We start from the raw sequence: 15,729 nt of genomic DNA, 5'->3' as shown, positions 1-15,729 counted from the left end.
TGAAAGGAAGGGAAGAAAATTGGTGCAGTATGGTCTCTCTGTGGACCATGTTCTGTTAAAGAAATTAGTCAAGATTAAAGAAATAAAAGCCAGGTGCTAATGGCGTACAACTGTAATTCTGGCGCTGAAATCAAGAATATGAAATCTGAGAATTGAGGTTCAAAACCAGCTAGGAAGGAAAAGTGTGAGACTCTTAATTCCAATTAATCACCAAAAGGCCAGAAGTGGAGTTGTGGCTCAACTGGTAGAGTGCCTTGAGAAAAAAACACTGGAACACAGCACTCAGGCCCTGAGTTCAAACCCCAATACTGGCACACACACACACACACAAAGAAAAAGAAAAAAGAAAAAAAAAAAGATGAAAAACATGGGGTAGAGGGCCCCAAAGCTACCCTATCACATTCCAAATACTTATTCAGTATCAGTTATTTAGAGCTGACCAGTGATTTGGCACAACTGGTAAAGACACAGTCTAGCACCAGCAGAAGGAGAGATGATGAAGGGAGCCATGATAGTGAGGAGAGGAGGGAGGCAAATCAGAGACCTAGACTGAGGCAGTCACTGATTAGAGTGAATTCAGAAAGTTTCCTTGTTGCCATCTGCTGTTGTTACTTTCCAGGCCAGAAGTAACAACACAAAACAAAAGGGGCTCCATTCTTTTGGCAGGATTCCTAGTTGGAACACTCTCCAGAGAGGCTCATAACTGAAATCCCATCTGAATGCATAACCCAAATGCGAATACAGAACTTTGCTGTATTAAAATCAGTATCAACTCATCCAAACAGATAGGCACTGTGACCACAACAATTGAGATCTTCTAGCTGAAGATGCCATAAGATAATTCAAATTATTACATGGAAAATCCATGTCTTAAAACAGGTACTTATTTTCCAAGCATAATTATTCCAGTCTCTTCCCTAAAACTGCTTCTGTAAATAGTCTCTCTTAATGTATCAAACAGATTTTCTTTCCAATAGTTAATGGGGTCAAAGCTATTCCAAGTTATGAATTCTTTAAGCAAAAGCTATGATTCCATCTCCTTGCTCTCTAGAACTTCAACAGATGAATGTCCCAACATGGAAGTGCTTTCATTCCTTGTCATGGTGGCAAAAAGCATGTCCATCATTCCCAAGGTTTCTAGGAGCTCTCTTTGGTAATCAATCTCTTTTTCTACAAGTCCTTGAAGTATTAAAAACTTTTTATCAACTACTGGTGACTGTCCAATCACAGGTAGATATATATCTAAAAAGAAAGAGAAAGCATTAACTGAGAACACTTTTCTATACACAAGTGAGAAGCAATATTTATTAAAAGTATAAAAATAGTGAATATAAAGACACTGAAAAGTATGTACTTACATATTTATATATTAAGTTTATGATTTATAGAGCATAACTTACAGAGAACAAAACAACCCATCTGAATAAATGCATTTTAAAAAGAACCAATTACACAAAATGTAGACTATGACTTGTTTTCACTTTCCCCTTAAAAATTAATCACAAAACAGTTATGAAGATTGAAAACTGCAGATACCTAGTGTTTTCCTGCATCTCAAATCTGAATTAGGGCTGGGAAGGTGGCTCAGTGGTAGAATGCTTGCCTTGCATGCATGAGGCCCTGGGTTCGATTCCTCAGCCCCACATAAACAGAAAAAGCCAGAAGTGGTGCTGTAGCTCAAGTAGTAGAGCACTATCCTTGAACTGAAGAGCTTAGAGACAGTGCCCAGGCCGAGTTCAGGCCCCACAACTGACAAAAAAAAAAGAATCTGAATTAAAGTACCATGTGGCTAGTTCTAGGGATAGGAAGATAGCATGAAAAGGCACAGGAGTGCAACAGTATACAGCAGACAGAGACCAGGCATGCTACAAATACTGAACTTTGTGAAAGAAACAACGGACCACCGGGCAGGCTCATGCCTATAATTCTAACTACTCAGGAGCCTGAGATCTGAGGATGGTGGTTTGAGGCCAGCCCAGGCAGAGAAGTCCCCATGAGACTCTTACCTCCAATTAACCACTCAAAAACCAGAAGTGGCACTGTGGTTCTAAGTGGTAGAGTGCTGGCCTTGAGCAGAAGAGCTCAGGGACAGAACCCTGACCCTGAGTCCAAGCCCCGACAAAAAAAAAAAAAAGAAGGAAGGGAGGGAGGGAAGGAGGGAGGGAGGGAGGAAAGAAGGGAAAAGAACCCTAATGCTGGACACTGGACAACTGAGTAGAGGATAGGGAGAATGCCCCTGGGCTCAACTTTAAGCAAAAGGGAAAAGGAAAGCTTTTGTGAGCTCCATAGGTACAATGTGGCACCCTGTAAAAACACAATTTAAGATAGACTTGTGATCCATATAGCAAAGATGCTGGAGAAGGGGGCCCTGCACCTTCTAGCTTGCTCCCTGGTGCTGTAGTGGGGATCATATGAAGAGAGGTCCTACCAATCATCAAACCTTTGATAAGGGGAGCAAAATCCCCAGCATTTCTACATGTCCTAATTTCAACAGACACCTCTCAAATGGCTCAAATGGTAGAGCATTAGCTTTGAACAAAAGAAGCTCAGAGACAGTGCCCAGGCCCTGAGTTCAAACCCTAGGACTGCCCCGCCCCACCAAATTTGAAAAATTTATTTCCAAATTTGACATTATTTGACACCTCTAGGTTGTTTGGTTTTCTTTACTTTTTTGGGGGGGAGGAGGGGTGGGATCATACCTAAGGCCTCATATACACTAAGCAAGTGCTCTAACACTGAGTTACATCCCCAGCCCCAATACTTCAACTTTTACAAGAATGCTAGGGTGTTTGAGTTTTGACAACTACTTACCAATAATTATTTCAGCAGCATTAATCAAAACAGGGGCAAATCTTGGTTGAGACAGATTTCTGCAAAGCAAAATTTCTACTTAATAAAACTTGAAAATTTTCAGAAAAATCCCTTAGAAAAGATTTAATCTGTCTCTTACTGGATGATAAAGGAGAGTCTGAGATGCTAAATCCAAGTATCTCATAAACATAAAACATATATACCTTATCAAAAAATTAAGGACACGAGTGATTTCCTTTTCATCTCGCCCTGCCAGGGCATTTGCAAGAACTCCTCTTCGATTTAGCTCCTTTATAATGGATACTGTGACTTCAGGTGTTTTTATTACACAATTAGGCTGGAAAAATGGTCAGAGTCAATACAAGCAGAAAAACAACACAAGAAAAAAACCACTGCTGTGCATTAAATTACCAGGTTTACTTTTATAATTCCAAGTCACAGTGATAAATAAGTCAAGTGCTCATTTTTTTTTTTTTGCCGAGGGGGGGGGATTGGCCTCAAAGTCTATGTAGTCAAGGCTAACACTGATTTCATAATCCACTTGCCTCAGCCTTGCCAGTACTAAAAATGAAGATATGCACCACCAAGCTCAACCACTAAAATCATTGTTTTAAAAATGTTCCTCACCATGATAACCTATACAGAACTCTAGGAATTCACACACAAACTGTCAGACTAAAGGAGGATACCCTTAGGGGAGGAACCCAAAAGTGTAACTTCTTTTAACATTTAAAATACTATTTATCAAAACAAATTCCAGGAAATGGAAATAGGAATTTTTGGGTAGGGGTAGAGTTTTTGCTTTTGGTGTTTTTTGTTTGTTTGTTTTTTTAGGGGAGACAAAGGAGAGGCATGGAAAGGGAGGGACAAAGGGTAAACAAATGCAATCATTCTATTCAGTATATACTATGTGAAAAAATAAACTATATAACTTGTGGGCAGGGATGGGAAGGGGAAATTGGGGGAAAGAAAAGGAAGGGATGACATTATCTAAAAAGAGAGATGCACTCATTACCTGACATAAAATGGTCATTCCTCTATATAACACCTTAAAAATAACAATAAAATTGTATTTTTAAAAAATGCTCCTCACTTACCTCAAGGACTCTGTCAAGAGCCTGAGAGACCCGAAAATTTTTTAGGTCTCTGTCATACAATTCTAGGTGTTTCTTTGTTGGCCTGTTGATCAAAATGTCATCCTAAAGTAAATTTAGACAGAAGGAAAATCATTATCTATACAGTTCCATTCAAAACACACATTTTAATAATAAAGTAATACTTTTTAAAAATAAAGATGCTTTACACTGTATTACAAATTATGTTCATATGCATATAATCTAAATTTTTAAAAAATGGAATGAATAATTTGCCACATCAATGTGCTTTTATGACATTTAACTTAGAAAAGACAGAACTTTCTCAACTCTGGGCAAAACCACTCATTTTAACTTTCTTTATATAGCAACAAGTATAATTTAGTAAAATGAAAAAATAAAACAAAAATCAGAAATATTAAGACTAGTCCTAACATCTCCAGATGTTAGGATCTATCAAAATGTCTTTGTGCCTCAAAAACAATGAAAAACCTCTGGAACAATTAATATACACTAAAACAAATGAATGACTGAAAAGTAAATAGGTTCTGTCAGAATGGGGAACAGTGAACAGGACAGGTAAATGAGGATAAATATGGCCAAGAGTTACTTGCATATATGAGAATAGAATAATGAAATGTGTTAATAATTATTTTAGAAAGGGAAGAGAGTAAGGGAATGATAGAAGAGGTGAGTTTGATTGGGATACATTGTATGCCTATATGGAAATGTCAGAATGAAACCAACCACATTGTACAACTAAGGCATGCTATCAAGAAGTATTTAAAAAAATATAAAAATAACAAATAAACAAAAAACTTGTGTTAACTTAATCTTCCTAAGTACAAATAGAGGAATTACTAATTAAGAGTTGTTTAGAAGGTCAAATCAGATAGCATGTGAAAAACAGTTTCACAGTGGTAAGGCATTGTATTACCATGTTATAACTATAAATAAAGTAATGCTTGTTGTCCATTCTTCAATAACATCATCAAATTTAGCAACTGGGCAACAATCTTAGTGCGGCAGAAAATAAATAGAATAGAATAGAATTATGATTTCAAGCCATGTACAGAGATAGAACTACTCTAAAAATGTTACATTTTAAAACCATGAGAAATACACAATTACCCGTTGCTTCATGTAATTCTTTCCTTTAATAAAGGTTCGGTATGCAGGCCTTCTCCTCCTAGGAAAAGAATCTTTCTTTGTTTCAGACTTTCGATGTTTAACACTGAGTATTCCATTGGTCATTCCTACGACTATTGTCTCATCTTCATGCTAATAGCAATTAGAAAAACAAGTTAGTCTATTTCTAACCAATAATTTACAGTATTTTTACTAAGTAACTTCAATACCCTGTTTCAGCTTGTCCCATACTATCACCAATAGGTCCACCCAGACTTACTCTGCCTAACAATTATCTATGCAAAATGTTAAAAGCAAAGTCCTTATACTACTATGTTGATAGAACTTTGTATCTATGTAAAATATCACTAGCAAAGTCTGAATAATATTAACGATATATATATATAATGTAATAACATAATGCTAAAATGTTAATGAAATCTTAGCAAATATCAAAACAATTTTTCTACATCACTGCACAGAGGATCACTTTCCCTAAGCTTTCCCCTATAATATTTTTTAACAGGATTTCCTCTCCCAATTCAGATTTCTACATTATTCAAATCTCCACCTAACCAAAAGCAGCTACAGGTGAAACTTGATAGTGTACATTCCAGCCAGCACTGTCAACTAACAAAAAGAGCTATTTCACTTTGTTCTCCTTCCTTTACACAACACTTTTGTCTCTATCTCAGACTTTCTCTTCTAAAGATAGTATCTTTGAATTTGTTAAATAAAGATCTGGCAATTGCCTAGACCCTACTGTTATTGATAGCAAGGTCTACAGCACTGTACAATGAATGAGACCTAAATCAGAACTCTGCTAAGTTATTAGGATAATACATATTCTAGCAATTGTCTTCATTCAAGTAACTAATATGGTTTATTCAAACCCAAAGATGAACACTAAAATTTCAATTTAGTTTCAATTAGCAGGTAAAACTAGTGATAACTTTAACAGAGCTAAAAGTACTTACTGCAAGTGCAAGACTCAAAATTGAAGCGGTATAATCAAAACTGTGGACTACTTTGTAGGAAGTTGTACTGTATACTTTGACCTTCCTAATTAAAAAAAGAAAGAAGAAAGCTTTGTTAAGAAACAAAATCAACTTGGAAGCCAGGTATCAGTGATTCACACCTATAATCCTAAGTACTCAGAAGACAGAGATCTGATAATCACAGGTTGAAGCCAGCTGAGGCAGGAAAAATACTGGGATTTTTATTTCCAATAAACTAACAAAAGCCAGAAGTGGAGTTGTGGCTTAAGCGGTAGAGCACTAGCTTTGAGCAAAAGAAGCTCAGAGGCAGCACCCAGGCCAAATTCAAGCCCCAGGAATGTTGTGTGTACACACACACACACACATACACACACACACACACACACACACACACACACACACACACACACAATCACCTTGGAAATGAGTATGAAAATTTCTACTATTTTGCAAACTCAAATACATAATTCACTATATAAATATTAAACTCAATATATAAACATTAAAATTCCCACAACAGTAAAGAAAAACAATGATGCAGTGTGTTACAAGGTATATCATCACTGAATCCCTTAAAATGAACTATATTTCAGCTACTAGAAAAAAGACTAACTGGACATTTAGGAAGAACACCAAAGGACACACCACAAATCAGATAAAACTTAGAAATGAAACAAAAGTATCAATGACATCCACTGCTGAGTGGAAACAGGAGTTCTCACCCTCAGCAATACAGATACTTCTGGGCAGAGAACACTCTGGTATGAGGGCTCTTCCATTTTCTGTAGGTCATTAACAACATCCCTAGCCTCTTTATTTCCTAGTATGGCAATAGCATGCCACCACAAATTTGTGACAAGTAATCATGTCTCCAATTCCATTACTCCAAGCTGAGAAGCATTGCGAACAGAGCCAATTTACACTTTTAGGAGACATCAAAAAAAATTATCAAATTACAGAGAAACACCATTACAGAGTATTTTACATGGTTATATAGTAAGTTCATGTGGACTAAAATTATTTCCTAGCTTTAAAGTACTTACACTTTTCTAATACACATGCTGAAAACCAAGTCTTTTCATAATAGTGAAGAAGGAATGGAAATACAGAAATAACTTAACCAAGAATAGATGGATTTAAGTCTACAAATGTGCCACATAGTTCTACTTGCATATGACTACTGAGCCATGAAATGTGTAATTTGTTTTACTGAATTTTTTTTGTCAGTCATGGGGCTTGAACTCTGGGCTTGGGCTCTTCCTGCTTTTGCTGATTAATTGGAGATTGATTTTTCAATGACTTCACTGCCCAAGCTGGCTTCCAACTTTGATCCTCTGGATCACAGCCTTCTAAATAGCTAGGATTACAGATTTGAGCCACCAGTGCCCAGTACTTTTAGTGCATATTTTACTTAGCTGCTAATGACATTTCAACATTTATCAGTATATAATTATTAAGACACATATAGAGACAAATTAAGCTTCTAAGGCATACATTGATAAAATATTCTACAACTATTTCAATTTTAAATTAAATTAAAATTGAATAAAACAAGCTGGGCACCAATGGCTTATGCCTGTAATCCTAGCTATTCAGGAGGCTGAGATCTGAGGATCACAATTAAAGCCAGCCCAGGCAGGAAAGTCCATGAGATTCTTATCTCCAATTAACCACCAGAAAATCAGAAGTGGCACTGTGGCTCAAGTAGTAGAGCACTAATCTTGAGCTGAAGAGCTGAGGGACAGCACTCAGGACCAGAGTTCAAGCTCCACAACTGACAAAAAAAAGAAAAAAGAATGTAACCTGGAATAATATATATGCTTATAATAAAATTTTTACAACATAAACTTACAATGATTCTTAAATAAACTATAGAATAAATTACTGTAATGATTAATGCTCTAGACTGGTGGAAGGGTGATTATGGTTAAGAAGCATTATATACATAAGGAATGGATTTGTTAAAATGAAATTCCCTTATACAACTAACAGATATCAATAAAAACACAAAAAATAGGAAAAAAGACTTACTATTCAAGTAGGGCAATAATATTGCTTAAATAGAAGCTAAAGCAATACATTATTTTAAGGATAAAAATAAATATAGCTATAACTAGATTTCCACTCCCTATGGAAATCATCAGAACATTTATCACTGATGTTGTTAAAATAAATATTTTCTCAAGAAGTAGCACTTGTGTACACTTATAATAACAAAGAAAGAAAATGAAAATACTAACCTATCTAGTGAACCAGAGAGTAACCTCTGACCCGAGCTGCTCAGACACAGACACGTCACAGTTTTATGATGATTTTTCAAAGACACGAGCAACTGTCCTCCTTTTAACAAGTCCCAGACTTTAACAAAACGACCTCCTAAAAACAGAAATAATCATTAGATTGATATTCCACCTATGTATTAAAAAATTTAAACATCAAAAAGTATTATTCACTGGAATTCCCTAGAGTAGAGGCTAAGGGAGAAAACCAGACTGCCTGGCTTAAATCTTGGCCCTAAGACTCAGAGAGAGAGAGAGAGAGAGAGAGAAAGAGAGAGAGAGAGAGAGAGTGTGTGTGTGTGTGTGTGTGTGTGTGGCTAAGGGAGGAAACCAGACTGCCTGGCTTAAATCTTGGCCCTAAGACTCAGAGTGAGAGAGAGAGAGAGAGAGAGAGAGAGTGTGTGTGTGTGTGTGTACCAAGTTCTACTATCTTGATGGACTAACTCAGATAACAGGCACACAACAGCAAAGTGCCTGGTTAAGGGTAGGTACTCAGCAAATGTTAACAGCCTGCCCATTTATCAACTGTTTGAAAAACAGATATGTAATTCAAGTAAACACTGCTAAGTTATACATAGTAACTGATAAAGAAAAATTGAATAAGATATTGGTGAAAGCTATGTTTAAAAGAAATACCTGAAGACACCAGAAGACCTCCAGAAGGGAAAAGCAAGACACTCTCCACTGGCTGTCCATGCTCCATAGAGAGAACACTTTCATTTGTTCGTGAATCATACATCTTCACAGTATGATCATAGGACCCTAAAATGTAAAATTTTTATCTCAAATTATACATGTATGTATTCAGATATAAATTTTAAAAGAAGAAAACTCCTCAGATGAAGTTTTTGTTTTTTTTTTTAAGCCAAAAGGCCAGGTATAGTGGCATATGCCGTAAGCTCAACTATTCAGGAGGCAGTTAGAAAGGTTTCAATCCACAATCAAATCAGGAAAAATCATATGATTCTACCTTTAAAAAATTAATAAATAAGCCCAAGCCAGTGGCTCACACCTGTAATCCTAGCTACCCAGGAGGCTGAGATCTGAGGATTGTGGTTCAAAGCCAGCCTGGGCTGGAAACTCCATGAGGCTCTTATCTCTCTCTATAAACTACTCAAAAAAGCCACAAGTGGCACTGTGGCTCCAGTGGTACAGTGCTCATCCTGAGCAAAAGAAGCTCAGGAGCAGCATCCAGGCCCAGAGTTAAGCCCCAGGCCCAGCAAACAAACAGCTAGCAAAAGTATTGGTGCAGGAATATAGTAGAGCGCTTGCCCAGAAAATGCAAGACCCTGAGTTCAAACCTCAGTACCAAAATATAATCATGTGTTTTTTCCTCACAAATCTTCTTGCCATTACTGATTGTTTCTGAAAAAACACTATACAACATTACACAAATTCTAACTTGCTTTGATTATAAACTATCCATATCTGCATACTACTATCACTGTGGAATCCTCTGGGGATGCCTGTATAGGAACCAACAAAAAAGTGAACTATACTTAAGGATACTGCAGTGCCATGGCTCTGGAGGCTCACTAAAAACCAGGGTGTGACCCACTGCAATTGCCTATTATATTTTCTTTTTTTTTTGGGGGGGGGGGGGTCCGGTCATGGGGCCTGAACTCTGGGCCTGGGTGCTGTCCCTCAGCTCTTCAGCTCAAGGCTAGCACTCTACCACTTGAGCCACAGAGCCACTTCCAGCTTTTTTTCTTTTTGCTTATGTGGTACTGAGGAATCGAACCCAGGGCCTCAGGCATGCAAGGCAAGCCTCTACCACTGAGCCACCTTCCCAGCCCGCCTATTATATTTTCAAGACAGTCTGAGATATCCAAACATGTTTGAGGAACAAGAATCACCAAAAGGAGAAAATTTTTAAAAAACTGGATCATTAATTACAAATATATTTTTAAACTTTGTGTGTGATGCTGAGAATTGAACCCAGCACCTTATAAAACCCGGGCAAGTATTCTACCACTAAGCAACACTCCAAGCTCTAAAAGTTGCATCTCTCCATCCCAAAAGAATCTCATAACCATGAAATAAAGTCCACCTACCTGTTACAAAGATATCTGGGTTCAGTTTGCTAGCACATCCACACCTCACATAATCAGAATGTTCTTTCAATGTCAGAATTTCTTTGGAGTTTGGAATATCCCATAATTTAACTGTATAGTCATCAGCTCCAGAAACCACATGGTATTTGTCAGCTGTAAAATCCACTGTATGAACTGCTCTGAAAAACCAAAGGTCAGTTTATTAAAAGGTAAGAAAAAAAACTATAATCCTTGCATAGTCTAACATAAAATGCTCCTTTCCCAGAGTTTCAAACAAACAAACAAAAAAAAAAAAAAACAAGAAAAAACAAAAAGAAACTCCATTTCAGAGAATATAGGAGAAAAATCATGTGAAAAAGAAAACGTTTTTAACAGTGGTATTTTAAAATATCACTCTACTGTCAAAAAGAATATTAAGAAGCAGTTTTAATAGTATATTTTCTAGTAAGTTAATAATTCTACTAAACTGCCTAATAAAAAGAAAATTTGGAGAAAAGGCACATTCTTTAATAGAAAAAAACTTGCTGAGTTTTTTTTTATCTAAAGAAAGACGACACTAAGTAGGATCAGATTAAGTGAACTGCTGTTGTTTCAATTAGAACACCTGAGTAGCACAACTGTATATTCAATTTTAAAATTTTTAAATGAAGAGTTCTCAACAACGATATTGGTAATCTTGAATCAGTTACAATATAAAATTATAACAGCTCTTTAAATTACAAATCAATCAAGAAAGCCTAACTTGACTTCAATGTGAAAACCTTAAAAATAGACCCAAGCTTACAAAGCAAGCATTATAGCTATGTGGACACCTTTAGAGCAACGATTCATAACCTCCTGCCCTAGATCACAGACTTACTGGAAAGTTAGTAGAAGCTACACTAGACGTGTATGTGCTCATTTCCTAAAATATCACAACAATCCTAATTCATGAGTCCTACAAACTGGACTGTTGATCCAAATTAAGTTCTGTATCTCAGGACAATCAGAAAATAAAGTACACACAGGTACATAATCTTCATAGAATGGCTATATTTTTATTCAAGGCCCAAAGAGAGAGCTTTCAACAAAAATAGATAACCAGTTGACTCTTACTTTGTATGGCCTTCAAATTGTCTGAGTGGGGCCCTCCCACTTATATCAAAAAGCTGAACAACACCATCTTCACTTCCAGCCACAAGCAACTGACCATCTTGTCGGAAAGTGGCACTGTATGCTGTGTCTTTAAAACGTGAAAAGGTTTTTATAGGTTCTTGGGAGTATCGACCATAAATGTGAATCTATAAGACAAAAAAATAAATCAATAAACAGTATTTCACCAAATGACTCAAAATCAGCAGAAAACTATATAAAAGTGAAGAAATTTACTATTGTACTTACTCTTGAAGAAGCTGTTACTGCATAGTTATATGGAGGCTGAGGAGAAAAGTCTACTTTTGATACTGCACCAAATTCCTTAATCTGAACAGGGGTCTTAATGAAAAAGAACAAAGTATTAACATAGTTACAACTGGTGACAAGGCCTATTTAAGCATTACATAATTTCTTATAGATGGGTTTCTTTGTGTTCTTAGTAACAGTAGGTTGCATTTACTTTAGCAATACAAAAGAAGCAATAATGATCTATATCCCATGACTAGAGTATACTTGTTGCCATTAAAAGTAAATAAATAAATATAAATAAATACAAACTAGAAAGCTACACCTGTCTTTTCAGCGGCCAAATTCACTCCAATTCCTGTCAGGAGGGTGGGGAGTTATGACTATACCAGTATACATTTAACTAAAATTTAAAGCAACACAAAGATGATTATACTACACAGTCAATGAAGGCAGTTCTATACCCAGTTTTCACTAACTAACTCATCTCAGCTAACTTTTCATACAAGTGGCAGGTTTAATATCTGTTTATAAGGAAATATCATCATTTACTGTATCAGCCTATTATTAATGGACACGAAATTTACAAAAATTCTAATATTAGCTGAGCATGGTGGCTCTCATCTATAATTACTACTGGGAGGTCAATTATTGAAAAGATCATGGTTTGATGCCAACCTAGGCAGAAGGGTCCAAGAGATCCCCTCTCAATAAAAGAAACTGGGCACAGTAAAGAGAACCCATCATCTAGCTATGGTAAGAAGTTTAAAATAGGAGGACTGTAGGCCAGGTGGTACAGGCTTGGGCAAGAAGGGAGACTGTATCTCAAAAATAACTAGTGTTGGGGGGGGGGGGGAATTGGGTGGAGGGAGGGAGGTGGGGGGAGTATGGGAAGGGATAAGAAGGGAAAACGAAGAGGAGGCAGCAATGCTTAATAAGACATGTATTCGTTATCTTGGCCATGTAATTGTAACTCCTCTGTACGGTAGTCTCACAATAAAAAATAAAAAATAAACCAGTGCCAGTAAAAGCTGGAGGCATGATGCAGCTGTAGTATACCTGCCTAGCAAATACAAGGGCCTGAATTCAAACTCCAGTACTACCACCAAAAAAAAAAAGAAGAAAAAGAAAAATTTACTAATACTAAACATCTTTATACAGAATACAGATCTTAACAAACTTTTGAAAGTATATTTATTAAATATGTGAGAGTGTAAGGAAGTGGTGCTATGGCTCAAGTGGTAGAGTGCTAGCCTTGAGCTGAAGAGCTCAGGAACAGTGACCAGGCCCAGAGTTCAAGCCCAATGACTGACAAAAAAAAAAAAAAAAGGCAGATACATTTTTTTCAAATCATAAAAGATATTGTCAAGTTGCCATCCAGAAAATCACCAATTCCCTTCCTTCAAGTAGTAATGATGATCAAAATGCTGCATACATGCCAATTTAACAAATCAACATAGTATTAATTATTATCTTTTATTTTTTATTTATGTGTGAAACTGGTCAATATATTCCAATGCCCAGTTTATATTTCTGGTTTCATAAACTTCCCCAATCCCAAGCTTTTTCCATTGATCTATTTAGTTCTTTTAAAAATCTTATGTAAACTATACTAGACAGTACTGAAGAATCAATTTAGTACTTCTTCTTGTATGAAATTCATATTTAAATCATTTGGCCTTGACTAATCATATATTCTGTGCTAAGCATGTCTACAGTTAAAATGATTAAGCAGTCCATACTTTTATATAAAATGTTAAGAAAAAAGTAGCTTCTCAAACACTAAGCTGCTCACAAACTATTAATAGATAGTTAACAGACAGTTAATGGACAGTTCATAGATATGCCAGCATATTTGAAGTACAACAAATGCTGGACAAGCTGCATAAATGAAGAAATAAATGTACAAATCTCCTCCCTCCTCCCTATCTTCCACATACCTTATAGTTGTTCCAGTACACAGTATCTTGTGTGATCTTCTCACCAAGTATAGGATAGGTTTGAATAGCTACAGGCTTATAACCAGACATCGTTACATATAATTCCTCTGTTTTCTAAGACTTAGTAATTTGGTAGTGATATTAGAAATAATTCCAGTGACTCCACTTTCGGTCTGAAAAAGAACATGTTTTAGAGCATGCATTATTCATAAATTGTGTCCACAGGTATGGTTTTCATTCTGCTTTCTTTCTGTATATTGTATAGAGTTTTTAGGCTAGTGATCCAACTTTACAAGCCATGGAAGGCCAGGTTTCCAGGAAACCTCTGTTCTCTGAGGCAGGGTCCTGTCCATGACCTCATGTGACTCTTAATTCAAGTAATCATACTGCAATGAAATGATCTCTCTTCTTTTTTTCACTTTCCTATTTTTTATTATTTGAGATAAGTGTATTGCCATGTAGTTCAGGCTGATCTTGAACTCACCATCCATCTGCCTTAGCCTCCCAAGTGCTGGAATTACAGGTGTGTGCCACTATGCCCAGCTTGTAACCATCTGCTTTCCTGTTAAATTGGACAATTTGCCTGGAAGCTTTTTTAAGTGCTCAAAGAATGCATGTGGAAGGAAGGAAAGGAAGCGTTGTGCAAGTTTCTATGGAAAAATACAAAATTAAAATCACAAGTAGAGTCTATAACATGAACAAATACTACACAACAGGAGTTCAAAAACTTTTTTCTGTAAAAGTCTTAATGGCAGTTATTTTATGCTTAGGAGGCTAACATGCAAAACAGTTACATATATTTAGAGAAAAAAATCTCAAATCTTATTAACAATTTTCTCCAAATAATTATAAGTACAATTTTTATGAATGAAAAGAATGGAATTATCTGGAGGCATAGGACAACATGTCACCTAATTCTAGGTTAATCGTAGTACTTCCTATTACCAAATCGACTGCATACGCTCATCTGTCAAAAAGCTTTCTTGGCTAAGTGGATAACAAAAACAGGTCCTCAGACAGATCTACCCCCTAGGCCCACTGCTCTTTTTTACAATATAGGAATGCCACCTAGGTCTGTCTTTTTCTTTAGTTTTTATTGTTATTATAAAGGTGATGTACAGAGGGATTACAGTTAGATAAGTTAGGTAATGAGTACATTTCTTCTTGGACAACATCACCTCTTCCTTCGCTCTCTCCCAGTTTTTTTTTCCACCAGCCCCCACTCACAAGTTGTACAGTTAGTTCATTTTCAACATAGTGTCTGGTGAGAACCATTGCTGCTAGCAGTGTCTTACAAACGAAGAGCAGTAGCAGTGGCTCCGCGTGCGGAGAAAAGGGACACCTATACATGTAGCAATAAATGATGCGAAAGTGAGCAGAAGGACTATGATCCGGCCGAGGTCAGACTAACAGGTAACTACCCCAGGTAACTAGCTGCATAACAGGTACTACTGCTCTGTGCACTGCAATGCTGTGTCGACGAGCAAATAACTGCTCGGCGCCAGCTCCAGAGAGAACGATTTTTAATCCTACCAGAGGAATGTAAAAGATGGAGAAGAGGAAACACTCGGGCAATCGACACGGAAGGAAAGACAGAGACGGGAAAGTCCGCCACTGCCTGGAAGCGGTGCGGAATGCCCGGCAGATGGAAAGCGGTGGGCTGGACCCGACATTACAGAGGAGGAACACGCGGTGTGACAGAGACCCGCGGAGCCGGGCCGTCTCCAGCGCAGGCCCGGAGGGCGCAGGCCGCCGGGCCGGTCACCGCAGCGAGGCCCGAGGACGTCGGGGCCATCCTCAATGGAAGCCGCCTTTGCCTACCTCTGCTGGGTCCCAAGGTCCGCCGAAACACTCCGGTCGCAAGGAAACCCCCTTGGACCTTGCCAGCTTTCCTAAACCAGATCTCTCGGCACCCGGACTCAAAAGAAAAAAAAAAACACGCGGACCTTCAGGGAGCCGGCAGCAAGGGAACCGCGCGTAGAGATGACATCACGGCGCATGCTCAGAAGACTCCAGGCACCGAGGCAGGCGGGCGAGGAGGAGGG

General features: G+C 37.4%; 1 protein-coding gene across 2 annotated transcripts; it reads right to left on the bottom strand.

Annotated features, from left to right (window-relative positions):
* Window positions 1–295: 295 nt before the first annotated feature.
* Window positions 296–15,645, bottom strand: Utp15 (UTP15 small subunit processome component). 2 transcript variants are annotated; one of them, XM_042690987.1, is made up of 14 exons: window positions 15,506–15,645; window positions 14,169–14,334; window positions 13,685–13,857; window positions 11,745–11,837; window positions 11,460–11,644; window positions 10,365–10,543; window positions 8,947–9,072; window positions 8,272–8,407; window positions 6,011–6,095; window positions 5,037–5,186; window positions 3,909–4,010; window positions 3,015–3,148; window positions 2,812–2,870; window positions 296–1,242 (listed from the first exon to the last, which is right to left on the bottom strand). In XM_042690987.1, exons 3-14 carry the CDS (start codon window positions 13,772–13,774, stop codon window positions 1,025–1,027), a joined length of 1,557 nt encoding a protein of 518 aa, XP_042546921.1. In that variant the 5' UTR covers window positions 13,775–13,857; window positions 14,169–14,334; window positions 15,506–15,645; the 3' UTR covers window positions 296–1,024. The 2 variants fall into 2 exon arrangements, with proteins under 2 accessions (XP_042546921.1, XP_042546922.1); XM_042690988.1 differs by lacking the exon at window positions 14,169–14,334.
* Between the last annotated feature and the right edge of the window lie 84 nt (window positions 15,646–15,729).

This window comes from Dipodomys spectabilis, unplaced genomic scaffold (assembly GCF_019054845.1).
Source record: "Dipodomys spectabilis isolate Male_0828 unplaced genomic scaffold, ASM1905484v1 ptg000140l, whole genome shotgun sequence".
NCBI classification, from domain to species: domain Eukaryota; kingdom Metazoa; phylum Chordata; class Mammalia; order Rodentia; family Heteromyidae; genus Dipodomys; species Dipodomys spectabilis.
This window is presented reverse-complemented; position numbering and strand designations above follow the sequence as displayed.